Here is an 18,762-nt window from a genome sequence, read left to right on the forward strand (position 1 = left end):
GGAAAAAAAAATCAAAATGTGTTTTTTGGTTTTGTTATGCTTTGTAAGTCTCCTTATCCTGTCTCTGAAAAATGGGCAAAATTTTTTTTTTGTCCTTAAACTGTAACAACAGGCACTAAGAGTAGCTGCATGTATAATGATACTGAGGACAACAGAGGACCTAGTGATGAAAGTGATCAAACTGAATGTGGCTTTAACAGATACAACATAATGGTGTAATTGTATATTTTGGTGGCAGAGAGTGACAAGAGGAGGTCCCAGTAAAAAATATTGAAATAAGGCAGAAGCATAGAGGTAAGGTGAAATTAAAAAAAAGAAGAAATTAAGAAGGAAAAAGAGAAAATCGAGTGTGTAGATAAATTGAATGACAGGTGGAAGCAAATACACTGTTCCCAAAATGGACCCATCCACAAAAACGTAAACATTTATGTGGCTGGGTCCATTTTTGTCAAACCCTTTTCAATAGTTGGTCAAATCAAATTACCTTTACAAAAACTATACTGCCTACAGCTGCACTATGTGTGTATTCCTCAACATTCACATTTTTGTCAGATTGATGGCAATATTGCCAAGAATGAAAGCTGTTTCAACCTTACATTTCAACTTAACACCGTTTTGTATTTTCTCTCACCAGGTCCACACATTTATGAGAGCAACCCAGTCTCACTACCAACTTGTCAAATACATACAAAATGTTTTTTGAAGACACAATGCTACATGCACTGTGTTAAGGGCAAATTGACACGCTGTCCTTGAGCATCCAAAACTGATGCTGGAGGGGTACATTGCCATAGTTTGACATCTAGGGCCACCGACCAACCGTACATTACTGCATTGGTAATGTTAAAAAGAAGAAAATTTCAAAATGACCATATTTTAAACCATATTCCATCCATCCATCCATTTTCTATGGCTTATCTGGGGCCGGGTCGTGGGGGCAACAGGCGGAGAAGAGCATATAAACCATATTTTAAAGTCGCATTCAAAAAAATAAAATCAAGTAATCCTTAACAGTGTAATTATCATTAACTTTTCATTACACATTTTTTAAAAATGTAAACCAGGCTGATAATACTTATATTTGTATTCTTACTATGCAGTTCCAAGTACATGTAATCCATTACTATCAAACCATGGAGCATCTCTTCATGTTGCTGTCCTCCCTTGATCCTGTCCAATGGCCCTACTGTCTTTGGAGAGAAATAGAAAAAGATAATAAGAGATTATTCATGACCACTCTTACCTGCGCGAGGGCCTCTTCTCCCTGCTACTCATTAGAACAAGATTTCCAAAGACAACAATAAAAAACTAGCTTGCATTAATCAGCAGTGGCCATCAGGTGGATTGCAGACAGGGGCAGGGTACAATGAAAGGTAGCAAGAACATCATAACAGCTGGCGTGATTACACAATATGTCTGAGCCCTGAATGAGCCGCGGGAAACATAAAAGATGGTGCTTAATGTAAATACGCTTTTGCTAGCCATCAGAGTGGTACTCAGAGGTCCTCTCGAGTGGGTATTTTGCCACGCTGCTTCTCATCTAGCAGGCAGATTTATGTGTGCTGTTCAGCTGCCTCTCATCTTTGTTTTGCCCAAACAACTTTAATTACTGATCTGTGCGACAACCTCATCCTTCTTCTTCTAGCTGTCTGAATGTCATGAACTCTCACTCTCCAACTCTTTCACCCTAATGACACTTACATCTTAAATACAGATGAAATTTTCAACAAATGATACCATAATGCTGTAGCTAATTAGAAAATGTGAATAAAATATTGTAAACAAATCACAAACTCATTTTGTGAATGTTGTTCCTGTCTGTCGATGCTGTTTACACAATATGTAATTGACGTATATTTTCTAGGCCATTGTACATCACCTCATATACAAATAATATCATAGTTTTAAAGGGGTAACATTGATTATACTGTCATTCAATCCAACATGACCATCCTGCAGGCCCAGACTAGATTTTTATTTTTGCTTAAACCTGCATGAATTCATATTTGCATCCGCAAACACTCAAGCTGCCGTCACTACAGTTTTAAGGTGGGCACCCAAGATTAGTCACCAATGCAGTATCTGACCGAACGTCTTCCCTTCTCTTCCTGAGATACGACGTTCAGTAATGTCCAGCAACATTATGATGTCGCAGTAAAGCTGATCTTTGACCTTTTGGATATACATTTTGTATGATTTTTTAAAATCCTTTTTTATTAAACATTCATGTTAATAAATAGCTTATAGATTCTTGACTCGTGACCAAAAACATGTTTTGTGAGTCACAAAGACCTTGACCTTTGACCACCAGAATCTAATCTACGGACGCACAATACTATTAGCAAGCCATTGATATTGGCAGATATTGGCTTTAAAATGAAATATAAGAATTAGCCAACATGCTGATTTCTGCTGGCATGACAAACTGTTTTTTTGTTTTGTTTTGTTTTGGTTTGGTTTTAAATGTATTTACAACATGAACATGTATAAAACATCAACACTAATTTTAGGTATTTTTCTTTTTTTGCACAATGAATGAGTATTACAAACACTGAAAAGCATTTTATATTCTGTGTTTCCATTTGCTGATGGGCCATCATGATAATAATAACATTAAAATTAAAATTACACTAACATTAGGTGGGAAAAAGTTGACATCAGTATCGTTTCTCAGCCAAATGAGTTTTTATATATCAGTATACTCTGTGAATTATGTCAAATTGGAATTTTGTTCACCAAAAAGGAGGCCTGCGATCATAGTAGAATTATTGTAGAGTTATATTGTGGAAATACTGATCATGAAAATATGAGGAAGGATCCTGTTCAGAGAACTGCATACAAATAGAGGCATCTGTAGTTGGTCAATTTAATAAATACTGATTATGCCTAATTAGAGAAACAATGGTTGAGATAAATGAGTTTGATGAACAGTTGATGATTCTGAGTGCTTGTTTTTCATTGATGATGACAAAAAATAGACACAAATTTAGTGGAGTGAATACTTAGTCACAGTAATACATATATGGATCAACAAAAGAAACTTTTTTAAAAAGTGTGCAACAATCCACACATCCAATAGACATGGAGCAACATTAGTATTCATTTGGAGTCGCTTTTGCATTCATTCTTGATTTGTTTTGTTTTGGTGTCCACCAACTCCTGAGGGAAATATCTGGCTCTTTAGCTCTAAACGCTCCACTGTGTCTGTCTGTCTGCTGTCTGACGCTGGGCAGGTAGTGTACAGTCTATTTTACAAACGTATTGTACTTAAACAAGCTGCCTGCTGCTTCTGGAAATAACTAATGTGAGTGATACTGAATCGAGTAGAGATGAATCCCCTTTTATTCCTTCTTGTTGTTCTGTATGTGCAAATCACTCTTTCTGACAGATCCACTGTCACTGTGCTTTGTGTGTCTGTCGTGTGCTCGATGTGTGACTAACCAGAGGATCCTCTTCCATTATGCCTTGCCTGTTACTGTGTCATTGCGGCGGAAAATTCATGCCAGACTCCAACAGCTGTTCAGTCAGAAACACACGGCCATCAACATTTCAGCTGGGAGGACTGTGGCGCAGCCCTTTGCCTTTTCTCTCATGGTTGGCAGACGGAAAAATTTGGCATTGAGATATAAGAAGTTACACCCAGAGCTTGTTTACTGGTACCCAATGGCTCTACTTTTTTCCACTTCACTATCACATTTCTCTTCCCTCCATTCCTTGCTTTTTGTGGCTGGATGTAGAGTCACAAGTCAGCATCCCAGACGGTCCTTGTCCCTTTTTTTTCCATTAGCTTAATGCAGCTATCCTTGGTTGGATCTCTGTTTGTGTGTGTGACAGTTGAGTCCTACATGACCCTTTGGCATTCCACTAGAGTGGCATAAGTCACCATCAGGGCCGTATCATTTTTCCTCCGGCCCGGAAATAGGCCTACAAGCAGTCGGAAATCTCCGTCCTGGAGCACTCTCACTCCAGCGCTTGTCGTTTTCCAAATGTATGGAAAATAGTTGCAGTGTGACGCCCCAATCCAGCCTGTCAGGGCGACCAAAAGTGACATTGTCACGGGGCCAAGTGGGTCAGTCAGTGATGAGTGAAAGATGTGGGTGTTGACTGATGTGCCACAGGGGGCCGTGGGACAGCGTCCCCTCACTGGCCGCTGTTACTATTGTTGTCCTGCTTGGTCCTGACCTGAAATGAGGTCTTTGTCACTATGCTGCAGACAGCTCATAATACTTTTAGCTTTCTTTCACTATGGCGACTGTCCCCGGGTGTCAGGGCCGCGCAGTGATAGTAGTCATCCTGGTATTTTCCCCTCCATGTTTATTTTTATGACTGCTATAAAATTATACTGTTGAGTCAGCTGTTGCACTTTAAGCAAAGAGCATATTGTTTCCATTCAAAGTAGCTTCATCGGAGAGCCTGTTTACACCTGGTGTTAACATGCGCACAGCGCTAAACGCAAGTCTAAATGACCACCAAGACACATCGCGATCTGACCACTCAAACCACTTCCTGAGGTGGTCTGGGGCGCATTTGACCCCTTATCTTTTGTTGTTTAAACACTATCAGGTCCTGATGTGCCTCCCAAAAGGACTACATCATCAATGCAAGACACAGTGGGTTTTATTAAAGATTATTTTTTTTGGGAGAGAGGGGGAATGATACGCAGCAAAGGGCCACAGGCTGGAATTGAACCTGGGCCGCTGGAAAGGCCTTGGCATATGGCAGCACACACCCTAGCAGGTGAGCTAGAGGCCGCCCCTTACGCAGTGGTTTTGATGACAGCTCTATTGACTGCTCTAGGGATGACTCTTATCTGTATGCAGACGCAGAAGTTAGCTTTGTCCTGGTTCCCCTGTCAAAAATGATTTGATTGATTTTGGATTATTATTTGGATATAAGCTGTGGCAAACAAATGTTTATAATGCTTATAAGTTAGATTATCGTCACAACTGAACACCACTTTTTGGATCTAAGTAAAGTAAAAAGTGGGTTATAGGCTATGAATGAACTACACCACAGTCGCATAATTTAACATCGCCACCACATGAAGGCTATGAATCCGTGTTGTACGCAGCACTGTATGACGTTCTGTAGTCTGTCTCTCATTTAGCAGCATGAAAGCAACCACCTTTTTAAACATGCAATAAAGCTTCTAAGTTCAAGAGTGGGGCATTTACTGACGTATTTTGTGTCGTAGAACAAAACGTGAAAGCTGGTGTTTAACCACAGACTTTATTTAAGGAATCTAACCAAATACCCATTCAAAAAACTCATTGACTTTGAGATGATGGAACAAGAAGTGCTGAAATGCAAATTAATTTACAGGTTCTTGGACTCATTCCTGGGGGTCTCTAGAACCTGCCCATTTTAAGACTAGTTGTGTAACCATCCATCGTTTTGCCCTATGGAAGGAGACTTGTTGGATTATGCTGACAGCGATATCTCCGTCTGTACTGACTGAGTGAAGGTCAAAGGGCCCTGCGCAATAACCGCGCACGGGGCCTTTTGATCTTCTAGCATAAGTAACGTAGACAGTAACAAAATCCGAACACAAGTGGTCAGCTGGAGACACATGATAGACACAGGTGTGAACGGTTGATGCAACTCGGCTGTCAGCTTGTGTTTCGATCATCGAGGTGCATGTTAATACCAGGTATTATAAACAGGCTCAGAATTGTGCTCACAGTTTGTTGCTATAACAATGTCAGGATGACCTCGTCCTCCTACCTTAATTGTCTCACTAGATCTAATAAAACAATTTAATATGAAGCTTCTCTGTTTGTTTGTGTCCTGTCTGTCTTTCAGTACCGGATTGGCCAGCTCTATATGATCAGTAAACACAGTCATGAACAGAGTGAACGTGGGGAGGGAGTGGAGGTGGTGCAGAACGAGCCGTATGAGGACCCTGAGCACGGATCGGGACAGTTCACTGAGAAACGAATCTACCTCAACAAGTGAGTGTCTTTTTCTTCCCACGTAACATAATTGTTAATACAATTATAAATCTACAAAGTGTTAACGTATGTTTTACATTATGCCCCACTAACCCCAAAAACAGAGGCCTACATCTTCAGCTGAAGACTTAATATTCCTTTAATATTTCATTAGGCTGTTCATTAGGCCGCTGCTGATAAAGCTGGCAGGAGAGATTTGACAACGAAAAGATGATGTGACATGTTTTTCACTGCGTAGTTGTCACTGCCTCCGTTTAAATGTCTAATGTCTTAAATGTCTACGTTCTTGTCAGCACCTGTAGGCTGCTTTATTCAAATAAATAGCATAAGCACATAAAAGACATGATGGTAATAACATATACTAATTTTAGATAAAAGTCTTTGCAAGCTTCATGAAGCATTGCTGTTGTGTTTAATGGAATTAGCAAAGGAACAATGTAATAAGGTGTCTCTTTTCATCTCAGCCTTTCTTATGGCTCAGAGCTGGTCCTGGTCCTTGTTAAACTTGATAGGCGTGAAATTAAGTATTTGATTTTCTGTTATGTAAATCACAACAGAATGAGCTGCAGTATGCAGTCTGTAATTCTGCATTTTTGTCTTTTGTGCAGCATCAAAGCAGAAAAAAACATTACAGTACATTTGTACATAACACAATACAGACAGTCAGGCTTTTTATTGCGAACAGTAATGAGGTGAATCCAGGTGAAGACCCGGGCTCAGCACATTATTGATTTCCTTTATTAAATCTGTAAAGATTGCAAAGGATGAGAAGTAAACAAACCGAATGGAAAAGAATTTTAAAACTTTGAGAAAACTGCAACATGGAAAGGAGCTATATACAACATTCAGGGCGTTAACACCTGTGTGTGTGTGTGTGTGTGTGTGTGTGTGTGTGTGTGTGTGTGTGTGTGTGTGTGTGTGTGTGTGTTGTAATTCCAGCTTCTCTGTTCATTGCTGTGGTAGCTGGTCTGGCTGTGTGTGCTCTTTTATACAGAGATTGTGCAGAAAGGCCACTATAAAGTCCACTTATTACACCGCCTTTGCTTTTTTTACACAAAGATCTAAACAACAGCAGCAACAAGCCACCCCAGTGTGTGACTTTAGCCAGATGTCCAGAGAGCAAAAGAGGGGTGAGGGGCGTGACATGTAATGCAACAGCATTGGCCTCTAGTGTAACATAGGCTTGGGGAGTATTTATTTTCTCTTCCTGTCATAATTACCTATCTATCTTGCCATTTCAATCTCCCAGTGGTTGGTTGCACACATAACACGTCATCAGAACGTCCCATTCGTGGTGCTGGTCTTTAACACAGATGACGATTCAATGCTTTTACTACCTCTGCTGCTGGCTTAAAGGCAAGATACCTCTGTGCACGAACGGCAAAGTGGAAGAACAGCATGACATTCCCGCCGTAAATGGGCAGTGTAAAAGGGGCTTCTGTCAGGCGGACGGCAGTGACTAGGCTATGCTATCAGAAAAAAACAGTAATGTTTGTTTGTAGTAATGCACGGGTATGTAGCGTAAAATTAGAAGAATAAACTATAGGCAGGTTTCCATTACAAAAATTAAGAGATATTTTTGAAATGTCGATAAAACTAAATTGAGATCACTGCGTTTCCATTGACTGATGTTATTCAACTTCTGCTGTTGTGCTAACATTCCATGAACGTGGGAGCGGCAACATACGAGGGATTTCGGTGAGGTGATAGTCCACGATTTCAGAGAGGAATTGTATATTCAAAACTTCCACATGATCCGCTCAATTTTTGAAGAGTTATGCGATGCAGTAACACCTCTTGTAGCGCCTGCTGCATCATGCCTGAGGGAGCCAGTTTATATCAACAAGTGCGTAACCAAAGCATCATGTGACCTATAAAAGCAAAAAAAAAAAAAAATGTTTCCATTGCAGTTTTGCAAAAGACTTTTTGGAATCACCTGAAATATCACCTCGTGCCAGCATAAAAACATTTTCCAAAAAACCCGCCTTATGACATAAAATGCTAACTAAATAGTGTATTATATGACTATAGAGCACTCATCTATAGTTCCTTACGATAATAGACCTTTGGGTGCTCTTTCACAATTTTCTTCACTCATCTATAGTTCTTTTAACATTGCACAATTGTGATATGACCAATAAGATAAAGTCTGCATTGATCCAAATCAAATTCTGTCACAAACAACTGGGCTACTCATTCCCAAAAGTAGGACAATGAGACAGAGTTGAAAAGAGCCACATGGAGAAAAACAAAGTGAGAGGCAGAGAGGAGAGAGGTTTTGTGGTCAGAAGTGAAAAGTAAGTGGGCCTCTGGGACACGTGAAGTGTCAATGACAAACTCAGACGACAGGAAGGTTTTGTGTGTGTGTGTGTGTGTGTGTGTGTGTGTGTGTGTGTGTGTGTGTGTGTGTGTGTGTGTGTGTGGGCAGAAAGAGATGAGGTCCCTGCAAGTGATGGATAATTTGAGCAGTCACTATCGGACACCGCGCCTGCCTCTCTCCACCCACAAACCACCTGTTACCATGTTATAGCTACAGCCTGTGTGTGTGTGTGTGTGTGTGTGTGTGTCACTTGTAGTTAAGGCAGTGTGAGGACATGTGACCAGTCTGCTATGTCTGCACACTCCTGTGGCTGTTTGACAGTCCGTTGAAGAGAGACCAGTGGGAAGCCACTGTCTCATGTCCCAGTGATCTGTCCAGAGTATAATCTCCACATCCAATTACAGCTTCAAGACATATAATAAGAAGGGAAGAGGGTGATAATGTGCGAATTAAAATAATCAATTTCTGCCTTAAAAGGGAATCACCCTGAAAGTGAAATCCAGTACAGCTTAATGATAACTTTGCGTCTAATTATGGTGCTGTTTGGTGCGCTTGATTGCAGAATTGTGGAACGACTGGGCTGCAGTGAAGTTTGTGATGGATGTCCGCAATCATTTTTCCTCACTTACTAATCAGGACTGACTGTTAAGTTGTTAAAGGTATCAAAGTTGTTTTTTAAAATCTGCTCTTTTCACCTGTGAATATGGGCATTTCTAAAAATCTTTGACTTGACAATCTCCCTCCAGCTGAGCAAGGTTTGGCCCCTGTTGTTGCCCTTCCTCAGTAATCATTTGCATTTTGATTGGATGCTCCAATAAAACGCTGGGCTGCTTGGCTGCAACTGTCTGCATTTAGAATCAATTTGTGCTGAGTCTTAGCTAGTTCCCTATACTTTCCGCCCTCCGTGTCCCTTTCTGCAAGTTTCAGTGAAACGCCACTGCAGGGTGGAGCATGTAATCAGTGTAATCAACTTCCCCAGAGGCCATCATGGCTGCCTTGTATGGCCTCCATTACGGCTCCACACAGCTGGATGCTTGTCATTGCTTTTTTGGGGCAATGGGGCTAAGGAAAAGAGTGGAGTAACTTTAAGAGGGGGATACTTTGACTTTACAGAACACAAGCTATTTGGCTCATCAGTCCGCTAACATTTCTTCTTTTCCTTCAGTTTACAAACCCATTCCCTCTTCTTTCTCTGTGTTTCAGCAAGCTGCCCAGCTGGGCTAGAGCAGTGGTTCCTAAAATTTTCTATGTCACAGAGAAGGCTTGGAACTATTACCCGTACACGATCACAGGTAACGCTTTCATTACACAAACTTGTGCTTTATCTACAGTGTACACTCAAAACCAGGATTGCACAATATTGGATTTTTTGTTGATACTCTATGCCAATATATAAGAACTCATTTTGCTGATACCGACATTGATGTATTTCCTTTTATCCTCAACTTATTTTAGTGATCATCAAGTCTCTCTTGTCATGGAATTAACATCATATTATGCATACTCTTATAATGATGGCCCACCAGCAGACAGAGACAAAAAATACAGTGTGCATAATAAGAAAAAATACTTTAACATAGGGACATGTTGACTTTGTCAATAAAAAAAGATACACGTATATCACTTTGTGATATCAGCAGAAGTCAGTATGTTGGCTAGTTCAGATATTTCATTTTAAAGCCAATATCATCTGATATTTTACAATGTTCATTGTACTGCCAACAGGAACGTCGCAGCGACGTACTGTAATCCAACCAACGGCTTTTTTGAATGACAGTTGTCGGTGCCACATTAGCTACATTTGGCCCTTTAACGTTCATGCCTGGACCAATAAATGTACGCTTAAGTCACTCATAGTTGCTCTTGTACCTGGAGAGTACCTGCGCTAAAATAGGAGTTTAAAACATCCCTCAAAACAGTGTTTTAAGAACTATTAAAAAGTTCTTGCGGTCTGAAAATGCCTACTGTATAACACAAATAAGCTTTTGTTTTAAAGAAAAATACAGTATACAGTGTGTGTATATATATATATGTATATATATATATATATATATATATATATATATATATAGACAGCTGCTGTCTCTTTTAATGAAGATCTCTCACCCTAATAGCACTTCTCGCTGCTGATTTTTCCCAGAGAAATGTACACACACAAACACAACTCCCATTTTCTGCAGCCCTGTCCAAACATGGCCGTTCCCCTGCTGGCAGTCATTATTTGGGATCATTGGGAGGGCAAAGGGATATGGCCTCAATATACAATGAGTACATGGGAGGGAGGGACAGAGAGACAAAGGTCAAATGAGACGGTTAAGGTGATGGGGAGGACAGTCAGGTTTAAGTGAAAGATAAACAGTAAAGTGTAAGGCTAAACATGAAGTGTAAAACATCCTCAATGTGCTGTTTGATTTTATGTGGTGTCTGACAATAAAACATGTTATTCTCAATCATTTGCTGGTACAAGGTTAAAGGACACTTTAACCTCAGAGTACAGCAGCAACTTGAGTCTGACATAAACCTTGCACATGATAATACTAATTTCTTATTTGCAGTTTTGTTTAATACTTGTGCTTTTCTCAGTGGCAAAAGCCAAGTCCAGTTTCCTGAATAAAATGTTGGCATTTTACATTTTTGCAACAACGAATAAGTTACATTTGCAAGTTTCATTTGTATCATATTCATGTCTCTAATGTGACATAATATATAAGCTGACTTTGTCATCAGGATGTGGAGAGAATAGTTGATGGCATGTCACCCAGACAGGCTGCACACACACAAACCCCAGTGTTGTTGAAACATAAAGTTTCAACGTATCCGCTGCAAAATAACATGCAAATGTAACGTATCCATGTTTTTCAGAAACATATAATGCCAACATTTTTTCTGGTGATGGGGATGAAAAGTTTGCTATGTGTTACATAAGACATGACTGTGCCTGTTATTAGCAGCTTTTCAAAGGCATATTTCAGTTATTGTGGCTCACTGAATACACTTGACACTTAAAGTGATTTTTTAATTTTTAATTTCTTTAATCATCTGCCACTGCCAGGATGCCGTCTTTCAGATTTGAAGATTTCACAACAAACTTGACAAAAAGACGGAGTCAGTATTTCTTGATGTGCCAGAAGGATGTTTAAAATATGTTGTGTCGAAGGATTTCTCTCAAGTTTTCATTTAAAGTGTCATCATTACAGTCTGCCAGCCATATTTGAACAACAGCTTTAAATGCCACAAAACAAACCTGACAGGAAATAAACTACCATCAGCCTGAGGAAATCATTTTGCCTCGTGGTTATGTTGTACTTTTAATAACTTGAAGAACTGCAGCATTAAAACAACATGGTAGCAGCCACACAGATACAGATACATGCAGCCCTTCTGCACATACAGTATGTCCATGTGACAAATACATGTGACAAATACAAATAAGACAAAATGGGCTCCTCACTCCGTGCTTTCGATGAGACTAAAGTGCTATTGCTGAGGCTTAATGGTCCTTTTTCCATTTTGAACTAAATTGTTTTTTTCTCTTCTTATCTCTCTCGCACCGTTTCATTCCTTTGTTCCCCTCTGCTTGTCTGTCCCCATCGCGCACCTCCCATTTCTGTCCATTACACTGATGGCCCTTGCTGGAAATACGGTCAGAGTACACAGTGAGTACTTTCAATATGTCTGCACCCACGCACATGCACACACAGAATCACACATACAAACAACACTTTGATCCAAAAGCAGACGTGAAAATCTTTGCGGTGGAAGATAAAGGTGAGAGTAGCCACACTTTCTGAATGCTGCTGGCAGAAGATGGCAAATGTGTGTGAGGTGCCATTTCTGATAAAGTCCAGTCTCCAGCAGGGATTCGTGACTCCTTGAACCGTGACATACAAATTTCTTGCTGCACCATCTGCCACACATCTGTATGCAGCAACACACTATTGTGTTGTGATACAATCTCTTGCAATAATCTAACCGCAATATCACGTCAGCAGGTTTTTCTTTCTTGAAAATGATTTTGACAGTTTAGCCTTTTGACAGTTAGTAGCTGGTTGGCATTTGAAATGATGGTGTATGTGTTCATGTTGCCTTTTGTTTGGATGCAATTTGATACTTTAGGCTTCATAAAACTCTATGAGAATAAAATACTATGCCTGGATAGTAGTTTTAGTGTGTGTGCAACCTGCTCTCATTCCCGGGTCAACAAATACTGATGCTTTGTGGCACCCCTCTGCATTTCATAGTGAGTGGTTATGCACCGGGCAACTTTTGGCATTGTTATGTGACGCACAGCTGTACAATGTAGTTATTGTTTTTAAACAGTCGCAGTTAGGTTTGGGCAACAAAGCTACTTGGTTGTAACGAAAGTGCATATGTAACATCACATGAAAAATAGTTTGACTCTTGGTTACACTATATGTTTAACCTCACTGTACAAAAAGGAAGCCCAAATATCGCAAATACGGCTGCTGCCATCTTGCACTGGTGAGACCGTTTGTCTGACTGAGCGCAAGCAACGTCATTGATAGGGAATGCACAGTTCGGTGCACACAGCTGTCAAAGCCCAGTTTTATAGCATCAACTAACTAATTAAAACCAAACTTATCAGAAAAATGAAAACTTGAAAAAATATCAACGTGATAAGAACCACCTAAAATGACAGAAACTATATTTGGGAAAACTGTATTTGACATGCACGTTAGATTTTTTGTTTGGCCCGTGTCCCAAACACTAATATGGAGGTGGCTGGGTTTATTTTCTGCACAACAGCCAGCCACCAGGAGGCAATCAAGATGTTTTGGCTTCACTTTTGGGGAGCTGTCCTGTTGTACATCTTAATATAGTCTGTTGGTTTCACAGAAGACACAAACAGCTGTCTCCCAGGTGAAAGTCTTGCTTTGTTTGACCTATCCACCCCCCTCCCATATGTGGACTTTCTCTCTCTTTATACTATATCAGTTGGTCTCAGCGTCAATTATTGCCATAGATGTAATCACACTGGAGTTAGTTGAAAGGGTACCTTTTGCGTCAATATCACAAGCCAAGTGATGTGACAAAGTGCCGGTATTTGATGACCAGCAGATGAAGAAAGGCTGGTGTGTATGTACTTGTTTGTGTGTACATGCATAGACTTGTGCACGTGTCTGTGACATTTTTCTGACCTTCATTCATCAAATTCTTCTCACAGCAAATGAAGTTTAATCCAAACAGAAACAACATCTTTTCTCACATTTTAGCATTTTCCATGCAGTGACATTTAACAATCATCCAATCTTTGAAATGTGTAATTTCACATCAGTCAGAGACCGCAGTACGATCTGGAACCTTGATTAAAACCAAACACAATGTTTTCTATTTCTCGTAGCATTGCATTTTTCTCCTTTTGACTGTATGATTATTTTGTGTTGCAGAATGCTCTGTCGAGTCAATTAAAAAGGGTGACTTAGCTTTATATTTATTTTCCAATGCATGTCTAAGTCAGTCATGGTGGCAGCTGGGAAGCAAGGTAGATGTCCTTGTGCTGCGTTGTGAATATTGAGGTGTTTCAGGCCAATTGTTATATTTATTCCCTCCAGTGTGTCGTGGGTCCGCTCCGGGGTCACGTCCCAGTTGAATATCCCAGGAATAACTCTGCAGGGAGGCATCTATGATTAATCCTGATCAGAATCCTGATGAACTGACTCTTTCAGTTGATGAAAAGGAGCACCTGTCCTACTCTAAGCCTTTTCTGGATATCTGAGTTCCTCACCCAGCCCACACAGCAGAAAAAATGTTGGCGTTGTACATTTCTGCAAACTACAAATACATTGCATTTGCATATTTCATACCTGTCATATCAACATTTCTAAAAAGAGAAAACCTCTAGTATTCTAGCAAGTCATTGCCGTTTTTCCAGTTTTCCTGTTTTCCAGAACAGTTTTTAGGTAACAAAGATAGGTCTCTTGTTGCGACGCAATGGTGGGAACAGTGCCAAGAAAAGCGGTTGTTTTGTACAGACATCGCTGCATTTCCTGCCTGGACTGTCCCAAAAAACGGGTATTTTAAGACAAAACATGCTTTTTTTCCTAACCATAATTAAGGTGATTTTTGTACCTAACCCCAACCACCTGTTCACAACGGCATTGATGAAATGTAAAGTTTCGACGTATCAGGTGCGAATGCATCTTTGGTTTGCAGAAATGTAGAGTGCCATGATTTTTTTCTGGTGATTGGGTTGCCTCACCAAGTCTGAGAGATAAGCAAAGACATTCTGAAAAGGACACTAATGTTGTCCACTTGTATCTGAAGTTAGTGTTTAATTTACTACTCTAGAGTTCTGGACCATAGATGAAGGTTGTAAATGTAAAAACAATTCGCAAGAACTTCTCTAAGCCAAGAGCAATCTTCACCAAAAACCTGCATCCCTGCTGCACTGATCTGCCTGTCAATATCAGCTAATCAAGCTAGATTTCCTTTCAAAACATTGAGAGGCTCTCAGCTGTCACTAAGAAGAAGCTCTAATGATTTGCTCGGGGACATTAGAGGAACTTTAGCCAGCCCACCTTATGTGTGAGGCAGCAAGGAAATGTCAGTGAAGCATGAATAAAATCAGAGGCAGACTGATATTTTCCCCTGAGACTGGGAACAGATACATCGAACATCTGGGTGTTTGGGAAAGGTCATGCTAATGTGAAACAGAATGAGTAACTTTTTTTTACTTTAAAAAGTATTTTACTGCTGGAGAGATCTTTTGGTCTTTTCAAAGCACAAGGCTGTCTTTGCAGTAGAAAGACACAAATACTTTGAGGCTACATGACCAGAGAAAACTGAAAAAAGGACACTTTTGCTCAAGAGGTAGAAAACCTAACAAGACCAGAATGGAGTGCACTGTACCAGACCACTGGACACTGCTGGTGGGTGATTTAATGTGAGTTGCTCGTCCAAAAAACTATACAGTGGCCAAAAATAGGGAATACAGTGACAGAATGTTTCATATTTTTGTTGTTTTCATATAAGTTTTGATGTTTATTCTCAGTATTTTCAGCCTCAATACAGGAAACAGTATGGCGCCCACTTCCTGTTCACAAATTCTCATATCACGACCAAACAGGGCACCAAAATATGTTCCTGAAGACATTTTAGACAAGAAATAGACAACACACTAACAGCATCTTGGTTTATATTTGATCAACACTGCTTACTGTTACAGTTTGGTCTGAGTTTGAGAGAGAGCGACAGAGAAGCGGCTGTCTCTCTCTCTCTATCTGCTTCTATACTCTTTGTGTCCATGATGGCGGGAAAACAAAACATGGACATACAATCTGTAGTTTGGGCAACAGTCCTAGAGCCAACGTTGCGTCATCTGGCTGATTTGAGCTGGAAGATGAGCTGTGAGATCTGAGTGCTGGAGGAAGACGGAGGGAAGTTTACCACAGTTTATTTATTTATGATACAGAGCTGGTTGAAAACCAGCATCATTTTCCTGGAAAAATACACTTGAGGTGTACAAATCTACTTGTTTGTGATTTGTTTTCAGAACTTCATGATTTAGATTAGAGCCTCTAACAAAACAGAGGTCCACTTGTATGTTAAACAAGTATTTTTTTAGTTGATGGTGCTCGTGTGGTCACACAGCCTCATGGGATCTATTGTGCTTACAAATGTTTTTGATATGATTAGCCTCAGGTGGGTGGTGATGATGCAGAAGATGAGGATAGTGACTGGTAGCGGCAATGACAACGACTTTGTTACTGAAATAGTTAGTTGTGTCACAATGTCATATTCTCCCTTGTTTACCCGCCACCTGCATGTTAACATTTTTAGCTTTTAGTGAAAATATCTGCATTACTATTTGATGGATGGGCAGGAAATCAATCAATTATTTATGTGTCACTTGGAATTATATCTGCTATGACTCCAGCGTAATTGTATCCCATCAGCTCCTTTAACTTGTTAAGCACTGTTCCACAAATTGCAAGAAATGTATAGATTTAAACTTAACAACTTAACTGATGCTTACATTTAAAAAATCACGACCAAAGGTTGGCGTTTAAAGCTTTCCTGTGCTGCGTTCAGACACCTTCGCGAGAATTTAAAACTTTGCAATGTAAGGAAATTGGTTTTACTTCTTTGTAAGAATTAAATATGGTGAAAAGACAATGACCTTATCATAAAAAAATGAAAAACTAGGGAAAAATATTAGGAAAATGTACTTATTGTTATGATTACATATTCAAAAATATGGTAAAGTAAAAATAAATGCATTATTATTACTAGTGGTAGTAGCATTTTATTTTTAGCACATTTTCAGGTCATTTCTTGTTTTTTTCTTTTTCTTATTTATGTGTGTTAATTTTCCTTTAATTTTCTTCTTAATTCTTAAATAAATTAATTTGTGAGTTTATGAGTCTTTTGCTAATTTTGGGGTCATTTTCTGTTAAGTTGCTCATTGCCTTCATTATGTGTTTTTGAAAGAAGTTAAGACAATATGTTCAGGTTTCAAAGGATTGAAAGCACCACTTAGACTTGCAAAATATACATAAATATGCACAAATTTAGTAGAGCTGACAGAGAGGTCCATCCAAATTAGGTACAGATATTCATGTCCCCCTAATTTGACATTTCAACTAGCACAATCATAAGCTAAGAAAAATAAATTGTCTAAAACTTTGATTTATGACCTGCATGAAGTGTGTGTGGTAGCATCAGTCCATGAAAACGCTTCATACGATATTGTGAGGTTCACACTCATCAAGATTCCTGGATGATAAGGGATATGATGAGGAAATTAATAACAAAGACTCAGCGATGATGCCAAATAAAAGCTCAGTCAGTCTTTTGTGAATGACATTATCCTCCCCAGAGTGAAGGTTTATGTGTTTATCCTTCGCCTGCAATCTTTTTCACACAAACACACACGCACACACACTTTTTTTCTTGTTTTCTCCTGCTGAGAGTCACAAGGCCAGTAAGAACAGGCGGCGCTGACTTACTGTACTGTGCACAATAGTTACTCTCTGTGTGTCTTTGTCTCACACACATTCACACACTTTTGCATTCACCCTGAGCTCCCAGCATGAAGCCCTATGGATCATTTTTTCAACATCCCCCCTGTTGTCTTTGTCCCAGTGTGTCACACATAAACACACACACATTAACTGCTTATGTAACCAGTATTCCTCCATTTTTTGCTTGTATAATAATTGGTGTTAAGCTTTAATCAAACTGCTGTGTTTAAGAGCTGATGAGCAGCAGTCAGTATGGCCGACGGCAGTAAAGTGTGCTCGTGATGAAAGGGAGCATGTGCTGTGCTGTGAGAGAATAATTGCTCATCTGGTTTTGGCAATAAAACGCAGACATAGAGACACACAATTAGTTTCACATCTCATCCTGTGGATCAGTTGACAGAAATCTTCTTCATGTGATGTGATATAAAACTTTGTCATTATCTTTGACAATTTGATCACTGTTCATATCAGTTTCTCACTTTCGTGTCTCTCCTCTCCAGTGCTCCTTCCTGCCCAAGTTTTCCATCCACATAGAGACCAAATACGAGGACAACAAAGGGAGCAATGATAATGTGAGTAAGAGCTGAGAGTGTCGTGTGGTTCGGAGTGCATTGTGTGGGTAGATCTGACAAAGTGAGAGAGGATCTGAGGGTGTTTTGCACAGTCTCCTCTCTGGCACCTTTGTCAGTCCCCTGTTGCACACCTGTCTGTCTTTTTTAATGCCTCTTTTTATTCCGTCTCACATTTTCACTGATCTTCTTGTCTCAAAGCCTCGAAGTCAGAAGTTGTGAATTCTCTTAAGCTGTTTTTACAAAGAGATCCCAAAACAGTGCCGCAACAAAGACCTTTCAGTATGCCGCTTTTGCTTTTTTAAGCAGAACCAAACAATGGTGGCAAATCACCGTCCCAGTGTGTGACTTTAAATAACATGCCGCCGTTCTGGAAGCAAAAGAGGCGTGACATGTACCCAGAGATCCTCTATCTAGTTTGACATATAGCATAAGTGTCGTGCCGCAATTTCTAAACAATAACATGGCAAAAAAAAATCATTAACTCTCCCTTTTATCTGGCAGCTTATCGTGTCCTCCGCTCTGAGGGACAGGAACTCCTGAACTTTATGTCTTTCAAATTTGTGGACATTTTCAGCTGCTGTTCATCAGCTTTGACTTAGCTTAAAGATTTTTTAATCCTCCCAGTGGTGGGTCACACATATCATAAAAACATCACACCTGCTGGCTCATAGTTATTACATCCATTCAGCTCTGTTACAACCTCCGCTGGTGGCGAGACAACTCTGTCCCCCCAGTCTGTTTCCATACCTTTTATACCAGTGTTTCCCAACTGTTCAAGCCACGGGTCCAGATTTCTCCTTAGGCATTTGTTCATGGTCCACACATTAGATAAATTACCACATATTCAATTTTATTGCACAAAACACAAACAACACGTTGGCTTAGAACACAAAGACATAAAACATAGTGCAAGAATGAACAGAAATGGCACTTCA

The 18,762-nt window shown here is 39.8% G+C and overlaps 1 protein-coding gene across 4 annotated transcripts in view; it reads left to right on the forward strand.

Annotated features, from left to right (window-relative positions):
• Positions 1-18,762, forward strand: part of LOC121956550 (cytoplasmic phosphatidylinositol transfer protein 1) — a 62,635-nt gene that overhangs the window by 36,223 nt on the left and 7,650 nt on the right. For 3 of the 4 annotated variants that reach the window (XM_088069240.1, XM_088069241.1, XM_088069239.1), the window contains 3 exons: positions 5,803-5,951; positions 9,475-9,563; positions 17,756-17,827. In XM_088069240.1, coding sequence (XP_087925366.1) covers positions 5,843-5,951; positions 9,475-9,563; positions 17,756-17,827 — 270 coding nt within the window. In that variant the 5' untranslated portion in view covers positions 5,803-5,842. Of the gene's footprint in view, positions 1-5,802; positions 5,952-9,474; positions 9,564-11,919; positions 11,928-17,755; positions 17,828-18,762 lie in introns of all 4 variants that reach the window. The other variant, XM_042504820.2, reaches the window with a different exon arrangement.

This window comes from Plectropomus leopardus, chromosome 18, assembly GCF_026936395.1.
Source record: "Plectropomus leopardus strain MGB_pleo_1.0 chromosome 18, ASM2693639v1, whole genome shotgun sequence".
Taxonomy (NCBI): domain Eukaryota; kingdom Metazoa; phylum Chordata; class Actinopteri; order Perciformes; family Serranidae; genus Plectropomus; species Plectropomus leopardus.